This window comes from Brassica rapa, chromosome A07 (assembly GCF_000309985.2).
Source record: "Brassica rapa cultivar Chiifu-401-42 chromosome A07, CAAS_Brap_v3.01, whole genome shotgun sequence".
NCBI lineage: Eukaryota > Viridiplantae > Streptophyta > Magnoliopsida > Brassicales > Brassicaceae > Brassica > Brassica rapa.
The window spans coordinates 19021461-19033338 of NC_024801.2; the positions used below are offsets into that span (position 1 = coordinate 19021461).

Here is an 11878-nt window from a genome sequence, read left to right on the forward strand (position 1 = left end):
GACTTTAGAAAAGCCCAATATGAATTTAGGCCCAGGATGATGGTTAGGAAGGACACGTGGCAAGCGGTTGAAGAAACGGACGAACATTCGTGTGGGATGTTGGAAAACGACGATGGCTGGCTCGTTTTCACCTAATACACTTGTCGGCTTCTACCAGCCACCGGGGTCACATGCTTCCCTCCAAGAATTTTTTTATATATATACATTGGGTTTACAGTTATCTCATTCAACTGTTGAAGTTTTCCAAGTCAGTGGCTGAGGTACTAATCACTACATACATATCAAATGGTATTGGTCCGAATAAGAAATAAAGCAATGTCAACTATAAGTAAGATTATATTCTCCAGTAAGCACAAGTTTAAAAAAAATAGTTAAAGATGAAGATGATGATGATGTGTCAAAATGTTATGCTTGCATTACTAACCTTTCCCTTTTATCAACGGTGATTCTCATAGATGCTTTCTCTCTCTTCTCTCTTTATCCCGACAAAACAGAGAATGCTTTCTTCTCTCTCTCTATCTTAAAACAGAGAGATCTTAGAAGAAGACAAAATCTTTACCACCAGATCTTCCTCTTCTTCCTTGTTCTTTCTAGGAACAAAGACTTGGTTTTTCTTTTTTTTTTTCTCCGATGAGGTGTAAAAGACACGCCGTCGATCTCACCAGCACCGTCGGCGTCTGCGCTTCTTGTCTCCATGAGCGTCTCCTCTCCCTCGCCGCCTCAATCGCCGTGGAAGAAAACAACAACAATCGTCTATCGCGCAAATCTAGTAATCCTTCTCCTCCTCCTCTCCCTCATCGCTCTGACGCCGGAGGAGGAGGAGGTCTCGGAGTTTCCGGCAAGGATTTCGAATCGAGAGAGAAATCGAAAGGAGGTAGCGTTTCGAGAATCTCCAATCCGTTCAGAGCTAGATCTGATTCCAATCCCAAATCGGAGTCTTCTTCCTCGTCGTCGCGGTCGTGGATCTCTTCGTTTCTCTCCACCGGTCGCTCCAAGAAGCAACCCGCCATAGAGGACGTGATCTCCGGCTGTCGAGGAATGTCGCCTGCTAGAGATACGGGAGCAGAGGATGGGAGTGAGGTGCCGTGTGGATCAATTGAGGAAACGCCGGGGAGGCCGAGGAGAACTCCGGCGGTGAAAACTCCGGGGAGGAGGAAGATTATGACGGGGATGGGTTTCTGTTTGAGCCCGTTGGTGAGGGCGAGGCCTAACTGTCCTTTTAAACGGAAAAGTAGGTTTCCATCGGAGTTTGTTGGAAATGCCGGAGAAGTAGCGGCGGCGGAGAAGCCACATATATCGGAAGCGGCGTCGTTTTGCGCGAATAGATCGAAGAAGCTAGCGGATTTAGGGAAAGGCAATCACCGCCGTTGAGTTTTTGCCTTTTTGGGGGAGTTTGGTCTGTTTTGATCACCTGCGACAAGGTTCGTGTGTTTCCCGGCGATGAATGGTTTCATAGTGACTAAGGTTTGCGTCCCCTGTGTTTTTTTTTGCTGCTTGTGACTTTGTCTCTTGCAATCACTAATGCTTTCGAATTGCATTGTTTTTTCCTTCACCAGCAGAGAAGACGCTCTATTGGGTGGCGAGGTGGTTTAAAGGTTGAAGGATCTCGAATGCAAGTCTACTATTGATGCTGAGTTCGCTACCAAGACACTCAGAGTCCAAGGCCAAGTCGTCAAACCTCAGATTTGGGATACTGCTGGTCAAGAGAGGTGCGATTACGTTTGGTCTTGTGTTTTTTACTGCTTAGTTAATTTGAATCCATACGAAATAGGATAAGGTTTCTCAGCTGGTGTTCATTGGGATTTTTACCAGAGGGTTCAAGTAGATTTTGAGATTTGTGATCGTAGCATGACACCGTTCGTACTTGTTGTCTAATTATCCTGATCTTTGTTGATGATACGCCCTTGGATGTAACTTGAGTTCTTGCATTTTTTAAGTACGTTGTGAACTTGTGATGGTAGTAGTTTCATTTGTTTTTTGGGTCCATCACAGAGCTGAAGTAGCAGCGATCAGCTAGAAAATAAGTCAGGATTTCAGTTTGATACCCTTTTTAGCTTTCCAAATAAATTTCGTGTTGATTTAGGCATATTGTTTTTTTAGTTCGTGTTAATTATTTGAATTTCGGTTTTGGGAAATGTCTAATTAGGGCTCTTAAATTAGCAACTAAAGCTGATTGATCAGTCTGATGATCTTTGATGGTTGCTGCAGAGCTTGTCTAATCTGGTAATCTGTAAAACAATCTTCATCTGTAAATCGAGTATGAGAAGCTTCTGGTTTTATATGATCTTAGATGTTGGCTCAGGGATTTACTATGTCTGACTTTTACAGTTGTTTTTGTTTAAACTTTGCTCTTAGTTTCTCCCTTGATGCTAGTATTAAGATAGTAGCTTCTGAGTTACACTATCTCTGTACATGTTTCAATTGCGTTCTCTAAAACTTAGGTGCATTGTTACTTTCAGGCATTTAAAGGAAGAGATAAGTTATTTCTATGGACGCGAACAAGCTGGACACTCGCTTGAGAGATGCATATAAGCTTGCTTCCTGAAGAATGTTCTAACCCTTAGGCAACATCTTGGCCTAAGTTCCGACAAAGCTGGCTGTTTCAACATCTACTCTCCAAAATGTTGATGTATATGTTGCATTGGTGCACTGTCTGTTTTGATGTTGTCTGTCTTGCTGCAACCGGAAGAGGACAAAGAAGAGAGTAATATCGTCCGGGAGAGCTTCAGGAATTATGTTTGGATTCTTCTATACATTCTACACTCATATTCAAATTTGTTTGGGCCTAGTAATGGGCCTTATAATAGACCATTAATATATCATTAATGATTAGAAAATCCATCTCTTATATATGACTGGAAAATGGCAAAAAACCAAACCAAAAAAATATCCGTAACTGAAGAAAAGTCGTCAGACACTGTTCATATGTACAGACCCAAGTGAATGTATGAAACGTGAGTCTCACTCAATAATCACACACCTGAAAGCCACCGGAAAAGCTCACTTATCTCCTCTCCAGCATGATTCGCTTCTATATCCACCACCGCCATTTCATCGCTCCGCCTACTACTCCCGGTAAAAAATCTCCCGGAGCTTCTAAACGACATCGCACGAGACGAAACGCCACGCGAGAGTCTGTCCACGTAATCCTTGAGCCAGCTTCTTGAACCCTCGTTACCTATCTCCCCCGCCAAACTCGCTTCAAACGCCGCGTTAGAATCATCCGACGTCGTAACCGCAACCGCAGTCGCAGTCGCGTCTTCCTGTTTTCGCGACGCGTTTCTATTGTTGAAGTTTGACTCGGAGATTTCGGATTCCACGTCGTCGACTACGTAATCAAACGAGCCGATGGAGTAAGACCGGTGCTGGTCGCCGGATTCCGGAGTCGGATTGTTGCGGCGGCTGATAGATCCGATTTCGAGACGGAAACTGTTATCTCCTCCTCCTTCTCCTCCTCCTCCGCCGTTGTTGTTTCCGAGAGACGCGGAGGTGTTAAGCGCCTTCATGAGATCAGACTCCGACGCGAAGAGAGGAGAACGACAGAGAGGACACGTTTGATTCGACACGAGCCAGATATCGATGCAATCAGCGTGGAACGCGTGGCAGCAGAGAGGAAGAAGACGGAGCTGATCGTCCGGCTCGAACCTGGACAAACAAACGGCGCAGTCGCTGGAGTTAGAGGCGCTAGATCGGCGAGTGACGGAGGAGAATTTGAAAACCGGGAGCGAGTCGAGCACCGAGGAACGTTCCGTTTCGGGAGAGACTCGGCGGTTAGAGAATCGGAGTGACTCGGTGGAGGAGGAGGGAGAGAGAGAAGAGTGGTGGCTGCTACAGCGGTTGAGGCAACGGAGGAGGAAGCAGATGGAGACGGAGATGAGGAGAGTCATGAGGAGGATGAGGATGATGACTAAGACACTAGGTTTGAGACTGTCGAGAGATGAAGAGTGAGAATCGCCATGGCTAGGGTCGATGAGAGACTCCATTGATGAGAGAGAGAGGGAGAAGAAGAAGAGGAGAGTGTTTGTATTAATGGCGGTGGTGGTGGAAAGAAGAAGAAAGGAGGAGGAGGGCACGTGAGAAAGTCATGGTGGAGGAAAGATTTATAAAGAAGGGTGGGACGCTGGGAGAGAGAGAGACAGAGAAATAAATTTCACCGAACCAACTCTAACTGTCGATATTTAATACCATAAAGTTAAATCAAATCAATGGCCTACTAGTACTAGCTTTCAATGTATTTGTATTTTCTCCACCACTATTCTAAGGTTATACTAAGATTATCAAGGTAGAAAGAGACAGGTATTTGTGTAAACATTGAGGTAGCTGGGCATACTTATTTACTGATAAATTTACAAATGGCTAATTTCGCTGATAATGTTAGACGTGAGAAATTTCAAAAATCTATTTATACATAAACGTGTTTTATGTAATTGCTAGCAAGAACAATATTAGACCTTCTCTAAGATATTTTTTTATTTTTTTATTTAACCAAAAAGAGTTCTATAAAAGATGTAAAAATTACTTTAATGTATATCTGTGAAATCATATATCGTTTGTTATACCATAAAATGCTATTTTATATTTAAAGGAAAAATAATTATTATTATTTTAAAAAATAGATAGAGATAAATTAGAATAAAATTTCATCTATCATATCATATCATTTGGATTTAAAAATATTAATAAATTAGAGATTTTTTACACCTACATTAGTAATTTAACCTGTTATAGTGGTGAAATGTGTTTAACCAACTCTGTTTAAGAGCTTTAATGAATGAAATGTGTTTAAAAAAAAACCTGTTATAGTGGTGAATTGACTCAATTGATTGTTTGAGGATATATGTTTTTCTTAGTGGATACAGTTATCTTGTCTTTTCTTTTTATTTGGAGGTTTTGGTATCATTTCTCGAGTCTTTCCATTATGCTTACCTTGTTGAGCCTAAGAACAGATCGATACCCTTTTTGACATTTTTACCCGATTCTTATGATTATTGTTTTAACTTTATGTGGCTTTATATATAAAACACATATATCACATATGCTATGATTATTCTTCACACTGTCCTTTTCCGATATCCATTAGTAGTTTCTGCGGCCAAGTGTTACAAAATCCGAGGTTCTTATTTATGAAATAGAACCCGGAAAAGGTTTGTCTCGTTGCGTGAACGAAATCAAGCTCCAAGAAAAGTAAACCGGTTTAAATGGCGTAAAGTACTACAATTTGTTAAGAATGATAAGTCATCTAAATCTAATCATATTAAAATATTTATGAACGATGAGGTGGTTTAATGGTTAAAATCCTTGATTATTTAACAAGCATTTTGGAGGTTACATATTCAAATTTGATTGAAAATATGTTTTTCAACTGAGAATCAAATTATATGATATAAATCTTGTTTTAGAAGATGCGGACCTACAAATTTATACTATCCCAGTCATTAAAAATATAAAATATCAATTTTTAGACAAGAAAACCACATATATTCTTAGGAGTTAGTTGAATTTCTGGATCAAAATTCACATATATGTAATGAGCAATGGTCAGAAAATAGTATCTTAAAAGATTTTCCATATATTAGTCAGGAGCACTGAAAATGCTACTCCCTCTGTTCTAATTTAAATGACGCTTTACAACTTTTCACACATATTTAGGCAGCTAACCAAATACCTATTCTAACCTTTTTATATATGAACTAACTCTAAATCATTATTACGACAACTCACAAGTATAAGGGTAAAACAAGTCAATTTATGTTAGCTTTTGCTTTGGTTTTTGGAAACGACAAGTAAATGGAGACAAAACAAAAATTGTAAAACGTCAGTTAAAACAGAACGGAGGGAGTATGAGATTGTGAAATTACTAATTAACAATCTCTGACAAAAAGACAATGAAGCAATATTCACATTTATAGGTTAAGATTCAAACTAATATAACGTACAACTGGCGAGGATATGTTTAATTAGACTGAATCCATTGATTTGTTAGAAAAAAAAAAGGTAAAAGGAAGATAACACTGTTTTGAAACATATCTTGTTTGTGTTTGCAAATTAGATGAATAGAATGTTTATGAACATTCTATATTACACACAGAACCTTAATTAATTCATATTATGGTCAATTGATTTCAAAGAAAACTCGGTACGGGCCAAAACGAAAACTGTATATTATATGAATTCCACAAAGTTAGTTGGCTTAGAATTAATACGACTCCGCAGGGGACATGTGAACACAGCTCTTATTAGGATATGCACAATCAGAATGACACTTGTAATATTAAGTCCATCACGTAATGCATAGACGTAGCAAGACACGTGACTACTCATTATTGGATATTATTGTTTTATGGCTTTGTATTGTATCTGTATTTTTTTGTTTGCGTAAAATAAGGTTGCAGTTGCACGTTCGTAGCATGCCTCCTTACACCATTTAGGTATATAATAAAATCAAAATTTGGTGTTTCCATGGTTTGTGCTTTATATTAAGAACATATATTATATAGGGTGTTATATAATACGAAGATAGCAAGCTATATCTATCCAGAAACTATGCCACCAAATACGTAAACTGCATGTAGATACAACCTGTCTGGAGCATCTGATCTGCGATTTAAATAAGGTACATCCGTAATAAACAACCATGTCTCGATGTTCGACTAATCATTCAATACATTGCCAACACTAACATTCATCACCAGTCAATTTCACATTAGTACATTTGAATTCATCAGTTTTATTTCCTTAATGAAATACTATACGAAAAATGAATACTTGAATATGACTTTACATGAAGAATTATATAAAGAAGGTTTGTTATATCATTATATAAAAAGTAACTGAAATATACACGTTTTTAATGTTGTTTAATATTTCTAAGTCTAGCCTGTGAATACAAGTGATAGAATCATAGTCAAGTTCTCTTTAACTTGTTTGAATCCATGGACCATTTCTAGAGGACATGTTTTTAATGCTAGCTGTAGCGTTTAGTAGCTGCTTAATAAATCAATGAAACGATGATACTGAGAGAAACATGGTGGTGTGCTCTTGTGACTGGACCCCTTGAAAGGACAACAAAGTCATTAAGACAGACAACCTAACTTTTATTCATCTAAACCATGAATATTTCCACGTCACCTATCAATTCACTTTCCAAATCAATATGTTTACTCGATTTTGTCTACTTTACTTGTATTGCACTCTAAGCATGTTCTTCTTTTTCTAATCTACAACTTGGAAAGAAAAACTGATTCTCCCCCATTAACTTAGTCTATATCTTAGCTCCCTGGCTCAAAGTCAAAGGGCCCCAAAAAAGCAGCCTAAAGCTTATAGACAGATCGAACAAATCGTGAAGTGATGTGATTAAAGGGAAGGCTCAAAAGAATCTAATCAGATTTCATTGCAAGATCTTGAGAATAGTCTGAATTTATACAATTAGCAATCATAGTACAAAAGTAGGATTAATCAACATATCATAAAGTATTCTTAAGAGAGTTAAGCGAGGTTTAATCTTGCAAGCATTGAGGATTAAACAAGTGATATTTATTACAACGCAAGTTATACTTATGCTCAAAAACAACATATGTGGTCGATGGATAACAACATGCAACATATTCTCAAAATCTTGACTGACATAACTTAAATAAGTTAAGTATTGTCGTTGAACAATACCCTAAAATCAATTGACCAATAAGTTCAGCAATAAGAACTGGAGTCAAGAGAACAAGATTATCATTTTTTCTCATTACATGGGTTTATCACGTTATAATGTGCACTGAAATGCTTGGATGCCTTTTCTTTAATCTGTAAGTACACCGCTGTAAAGAGTAATTATTAGACTTGCTACATTGCATATGTATCTAATATACTACTCCACAAAGTGGAGATAGTTACTACTTACTCAAGCTAGAAACTATTCTTATCAAGAGCAAATTTACAGTAAATTACTAAGCATCATAATAACACTGAACTTTTAACAGGGGCATTACTAAAAATCTTGACAAATTTACACTTTTTCAAAAATTTATGGTGAACAAGTGCCCAAGTGCCCTTCCCAAAATCAATGTACGTCCGCCACTGTACTTACTACGAAACAATATTAATTCTCAATTTGAATAATCACACTCTGCTACCGAAGAAAGTAAGCAAGACAAATAACAGACATATTCAAGTGCTTCGGCAAACTAATCTGTTAAAAAAGGGACCCGAGTTTTATCTTTTTCATCATATAGATTCCAAATTTTGCGTTTCTTTTATATAATATAGTTAACATTTTCGTCTATTACAGCACAAAGAGCTCTACTGAGGTAATAATGACATTGGTTAAAAGGAAAAGAGATGAACATTTGGGCATCTTAATGTGCTACTAATTAAGGTTTTCTTCTATTACATAGTTACAACATAACATTGGCTTCACATACAATTTTTTTTATTTGAAATCTAGTACATACGAAATAAAATCAGATAAGTGTCATAAGAACAACTCACACCTAAGCCATCATTTGATCGTGATGTAGCGGTTTGTACCGTGCTTCGCCCAATGGTCCTTGAGATCAACCGGGTTTGAGAGATCATGGTGCCCTTCTGCAGCAAGCCGGCTTAGAAGCTTGTTGAACGCGCTTCCACTCATCTTCCTTCCACCAACTCGAGCATGCCTTTTGTTGGGGAGAGCTGGTAATGGATACATTGATATTGTGGTTGTGCAACACGATGATTGCCAGCCTCCGTTTCCCCATTTGTAGCACTGTCTGAGATCTCCTGTACACGAACAGACCGGTGGTGGCATTGTTGTCTCGTCGTATACAACCTGGTTCAGCCCCACCATTTCTTGGCTTTTCCAGTCTGATTTGGAACCTGTTAAGACAAGCTTGCTTGTCTCTTCCTCCCCGTAGTCAAGGGTCGTCTTCACAAACATTATCTTGGTCAAGTCGTCCTCGTTCTCTTTCTTAACCTTCCTCGGATTCTTTGGCCCTCTCTTATTAGCCGTGGTCTTCGTTGTCGCCTTTGGATCTTTCACTCTTTTGCCGCCACGTTTTGGTTTGGCAGAATCCAAGGCGGTTCCTGGAGGTGGTGATGTCGGGAGACCATCCATTTCTCTGGACTCATCATATGCATGATCACTCAACTGAAGCATGTGATGCTGATGCTGATGCATTTGTGGATGGTGAATGTGCTTTACACCACGTGGCATTTGACATCCCGGTGGACATGCCGCAGCCATATTGGAAACTGCAGAAGGTGTAGCCATGGAGTTCTCACGGTACTGTAGAGCTGAAAGGGCACTGTCTCTCTCCATTATGGCGTTGTTGCGCTCGGCGATGGCTGTGTCTCGCTGGAGGAATGCCATGTCCCTTTCAGCTACTGCTGATTTTCTCTCAGATATCGCTAGGTTTCTCTCCTGGATGGCTGCATCGCGCTCTGCTATTATTGACATGACTTGTTTCATCGATGGTTGATGCTGCATCATCCACTGTTTCATAAACATACATTCACATTTTTAAAAAATATCTGAAAGCTGAGGTATTAAGCAGCTTGATGAATGGTGTTAAGCTAATCTAAGATGTATATATTCCCACTAAACGATGTAGTTTTTGTTATTGGAAAAGACTGTGTGAAGATACCTGGCCCTGAGGTGCTTTATGTCGACCATTGTCACGGTGTCCACCATCATCCATTTGAGATATTTAAACTTATATATATAGAATCAACAAAAATGGTGCAAGCTAATGGAAAATCAAAATAAAAGATTGATCCATCTTCTTTTGTGAAATCCTGCACATAGCCAATCATCAAACACAGTCAAAAGAACCAATTAATTCTGCCACAAAAAAGAAAAGCATTGCTAGTATTAGTGACATACACAGACTATGAAGCAAAGAGAGAGTTTGTAACTGATTTCTAAATTTATAATTTCAGCAGCAATCTTTAAGGGGTCAAAATAGGCAAGTAGTGAACATGGAAGCAAAGGACAGAGAAATGATGTCCTATTGAGAAGGATCAGGTTCATGAACACAATCTATCAGTTCTTTCCAAACAACACACACACACACACAAATGAACTCCTAAACTCCCAGAACCAGTTACAGGCTTACAGCTCATCGAAACAGAAACTAACATCAACCATTTTAGCTAGAAAGAGTTCTGTCTATTATATTCCTAATCAACCCTCTTAACAGACCAAACATGTGATAAACACAAACAGATGTGAATTTGGAATCGGAGCCGTTATAGTAGAAAACTATTGAAAAATAGAGTCGACAAGTACGCTCACGCGTACTTGTGAAGTCAGAAAACTTGAGAATCTACCATAGAAATCATCAAACAATAGGCCAAAAACAAATCCATGGATCATTCTACAAACCCAAACAGAGAAAGGAAGAGAACTTACCAAACCACCAACTACGGATTTGAAAGGAGGGAGGTGAAGTAAAGATAACAAAAAAAGTAGAAAGGATACACAGATTCGGATTTGGGAAGAGAGTTGGGTGAGTTTAGGTCTCAGTGCTCAAAGATACACGTTTCGCTCAGGTAAGAGAGAGAGAGAGAGAGAGAGAGAGAGAGAGAGAGACTCCTTTGATTCTTCCGTCTTCTTCTCTCTTTTTTTTTTTAACTTTTACATGACAGTAATATGCTTTTACTTGTTTCTTAGAAAAGAGTACAGATAATTAAAGTTAAACATTGAAGTGATAAGCAATAATATTAATAAGGCTTTTATGAGTTGGATAAATCTGAAAACCCAATACTTTATGGGCTTATATCTTTACAAGGCCCATATGAAACGATACCCTAACATATATTTCCATATAAATAGAAGACGGTTCCATTTGTGAGCTCCTCTGCGAGTTGTTCTCTCTCCCTAGGGTTTTCACACATTCGGCGGTAGTGCTCCGTTTCGGAAATGGTAATGATCTTATGCTACTCAACCTGTTGTCTTCTGTCTAGCTCGAGCTTACTTTTTGAATTGAGATCTAACTTGAGATTGTTTCACTTACGCTCACTCTTGTATATTGTTACACAGGCGAAGAGAACGAAGAAGGTTGGAATCGTCGGCAAGTACGGTAAACATTCTCTCTCCCTTCATCTTATATTAGCTCGTAATTGCATTGTTGGTGATGATTTAGTCTGTAGAATGTCATTATATAACGTGGTTCATTGCTCAGTGGACCGTTCATCATTGAAATGCTTAGATTGTAGAAAGTTACTATGTAATTAGATTAGGCTCTTTAGTTCGTTAATTAACATGTCAATGATTGGTTGAATACGCAGGTACTCGATATGGAGCGAGTATCAGGAAGCAGATCAAGAAGATGGAAGTGAGCCAGCACAGCAAGTACTTCTGTGAGTTCTGTGGCAAGTACGGAGTCAAGCGAAAGGCTGTTGGAATCTGGGGATGCAAGGACTGCGGCAAGGTCAAGGCCGGTGGTGCTTACACCATGAACACAGCTAGTGCCGTCACCGTTAGAAGCACAATCAGGAGGTTGAGGGAGCAGATCGAGGGTTAAAAATCTATTTGCATTTTTTTCTTTCATCATAATTTGGTTTCTCTGTTTTGACAATTGTGTTCTGGAGTACACTGTTATGCTTTTGATTCAAGACTTGCTATTTCATTTAGACGTGAATCAATGTTTTATTCGAGTTTTGATTTGCTTTTCTGTTTAATCGTTAGTTTATCATTCATGTTAACCAATTCTTAACCTTAACAGTATTTGCTAGACCAACCAACAAGAATCACGTATGGCTTGTCTTAAGCATGTAAAATATAACAACAATTCTTAATTAACATTTAGTTAGATTCACCATATGGCTATGCTTCAAACATGTGAACAACATCTTCATATATGTTCTGGTTTGTGATATAAATTTGTAAGTTTGATGCATAGGAAAAACA

General features: G+C 38.6%; 4 protein-coding genes across 8 annotated transcripts; 2 read left to right on the forward strand and 2 right to left on the reverse strand.

Moving 5' to 3' along the window:
* The first annotated feature begins 378 nt into the window (after positions 1 to 378).
* LOC103830247 lies at positions 379 to 2837 on the forward strand. Of its 4 annotated transcripts, none has more exons than XM_009105999.3 (3): positions 379 to 1464; positions 1557 to 1709; positions 2460 to 2837. In XM_009105999.3, the coding sequence occupies exon 1, from the start codon at positions 631 to 633 to the stop codon at positions 1369 to 1371; it is 741 nt and encodes a 246-aa protein (XP_009104247.1). In that variant the 5' UTR covers positions 379 to 630; the 3' UTR covers positions 1372 to 1464; positions 1557 to 1709; positions 2460 to 2837. The 4 variants fall into 4 exon arrangements, with proteins under 4 accessions (XP_009104247.1, XP_009104248.1, XP_009104249.1 ...); XM_009106000.3 differs by having other exon boundaries at positions 1560 to 1709; XM_009106001.3 differs by having other exon boundaries at positions 379 to 1421.
* LOC103830246 (E3 ubiquitin-protein ligase ATL4-like) lies at positions 2827 to 5526 on the reverse strand. The gene has a single exon (XM_009105998.3). The coding sequence runs from the start codon at positions 3981 to 3983 to the stop codon at positions 2973 to 2975; it is 1011 nt and encodes a 336-aa protein (XP_009104246.2). The 5' UTR covers positions 3984 to 5526; the 3' UTR covers positions 2827 to 2972.
* A 2764-nt stretch (positions 5527 to 8290) lies between these two features.
* LOC103830249 (protein BASIC PENTACYSTEINE6) lies at positions 8291 to 10621 on the reverse strand. 2 transcript variants are annotated; one of them, XM_009106003.3, is made up of 3 exons: positions 10379 to 10621; positions 9612 to 9762; positions 8294 to 9460 (listed from the first exon to the last, which is right to left on the reverse strand). In XM_009106003.3, the coding sequence occupies exons 2-3, from the start codon at positions 9663 to 9665 to the stop codon at positions 8489 to 8491; spliced, it is 1026 nt and encodes a 341-aa protein (XP_009104251.1). In that variant the 5' UTR covers positions 9666 to 9762; positions 10379 to 10621; the 3' UTR covers positions 8294 to 8488. The 2 variants fall into 2 exon arrangements, with proteins under 2 accessions (XP_018508631.1, XP_009104251.1); XM_018653115.2 differs by lacking the exon at positions 10379 to 10621 and having other exon boundaries at positions 8291 to 9460; positions 9612 to 9763.
* A 158-nt stretch (positions 10622 to 10779) lies between these two features.
* Positions 10780 to 11642, forward strand: LOC103830250 (60S ribosomal protein L37a-2). Its single transcript, XM_009106004.3, has 3 exons — positions 10780 to 10891; positions 11009 to 11048; positions 11257 to 11642. The coding sequence occupies exons 1-3, from the start codon at positions 10889 to 10891 to the stop codon at positions 11490 to 11492; spliced, it is 279 nt and encodes a 92-aa protein (XP_009104252.1). The 5' UTR covers positions 10780 to 10888; the 3' UTR covers positions 11493 to 11642.
* The last annotated feature ends 236 nt before the right edge of the window (positions 11643 to 11878 follow it).

Excerpts from the sequence above, each read along its gene's own strand:
- LOC103830250 (XM_009106004.3), top strand. Across the intron at positions 11,049-11,256 it reads TGGAATCGTCGGCAAGTACG|GTACTCGATATGGAGCGAGT; the intron begins GTAAACATTCTC and ends TTGAATACGCAG.
- LOC103830247 (XM_009105999.3), top strand. The coding sequence starts at position 631 with ATGAGGTGTAAAAGACACGCCGTCGATCTCACCAGCACCGTCGGCGTC.
- LOC103830249 (XM_018653115.2), bottom strand. The coding sequence starts at position 9,665 with ATGGATGATGGTGGACACCGTGACAATGGTCGACATAAAGCACCTCAG. Across the intron at positions 9,461-9,611 it reads ATAAAGCACCTCAGGGCCAG|TGGATGATGCAGCATCAACC; the intron begins GTATCTTCACAC and ends TTTATGAAACAG.
- LOC103830246 (XM_009105998.3), bottom strand. The coding sequence starts at position 3,983 with ATGGAGTCTCTCATCGACCCTAGCCATGGCGATTCTCACTCTTCATCT.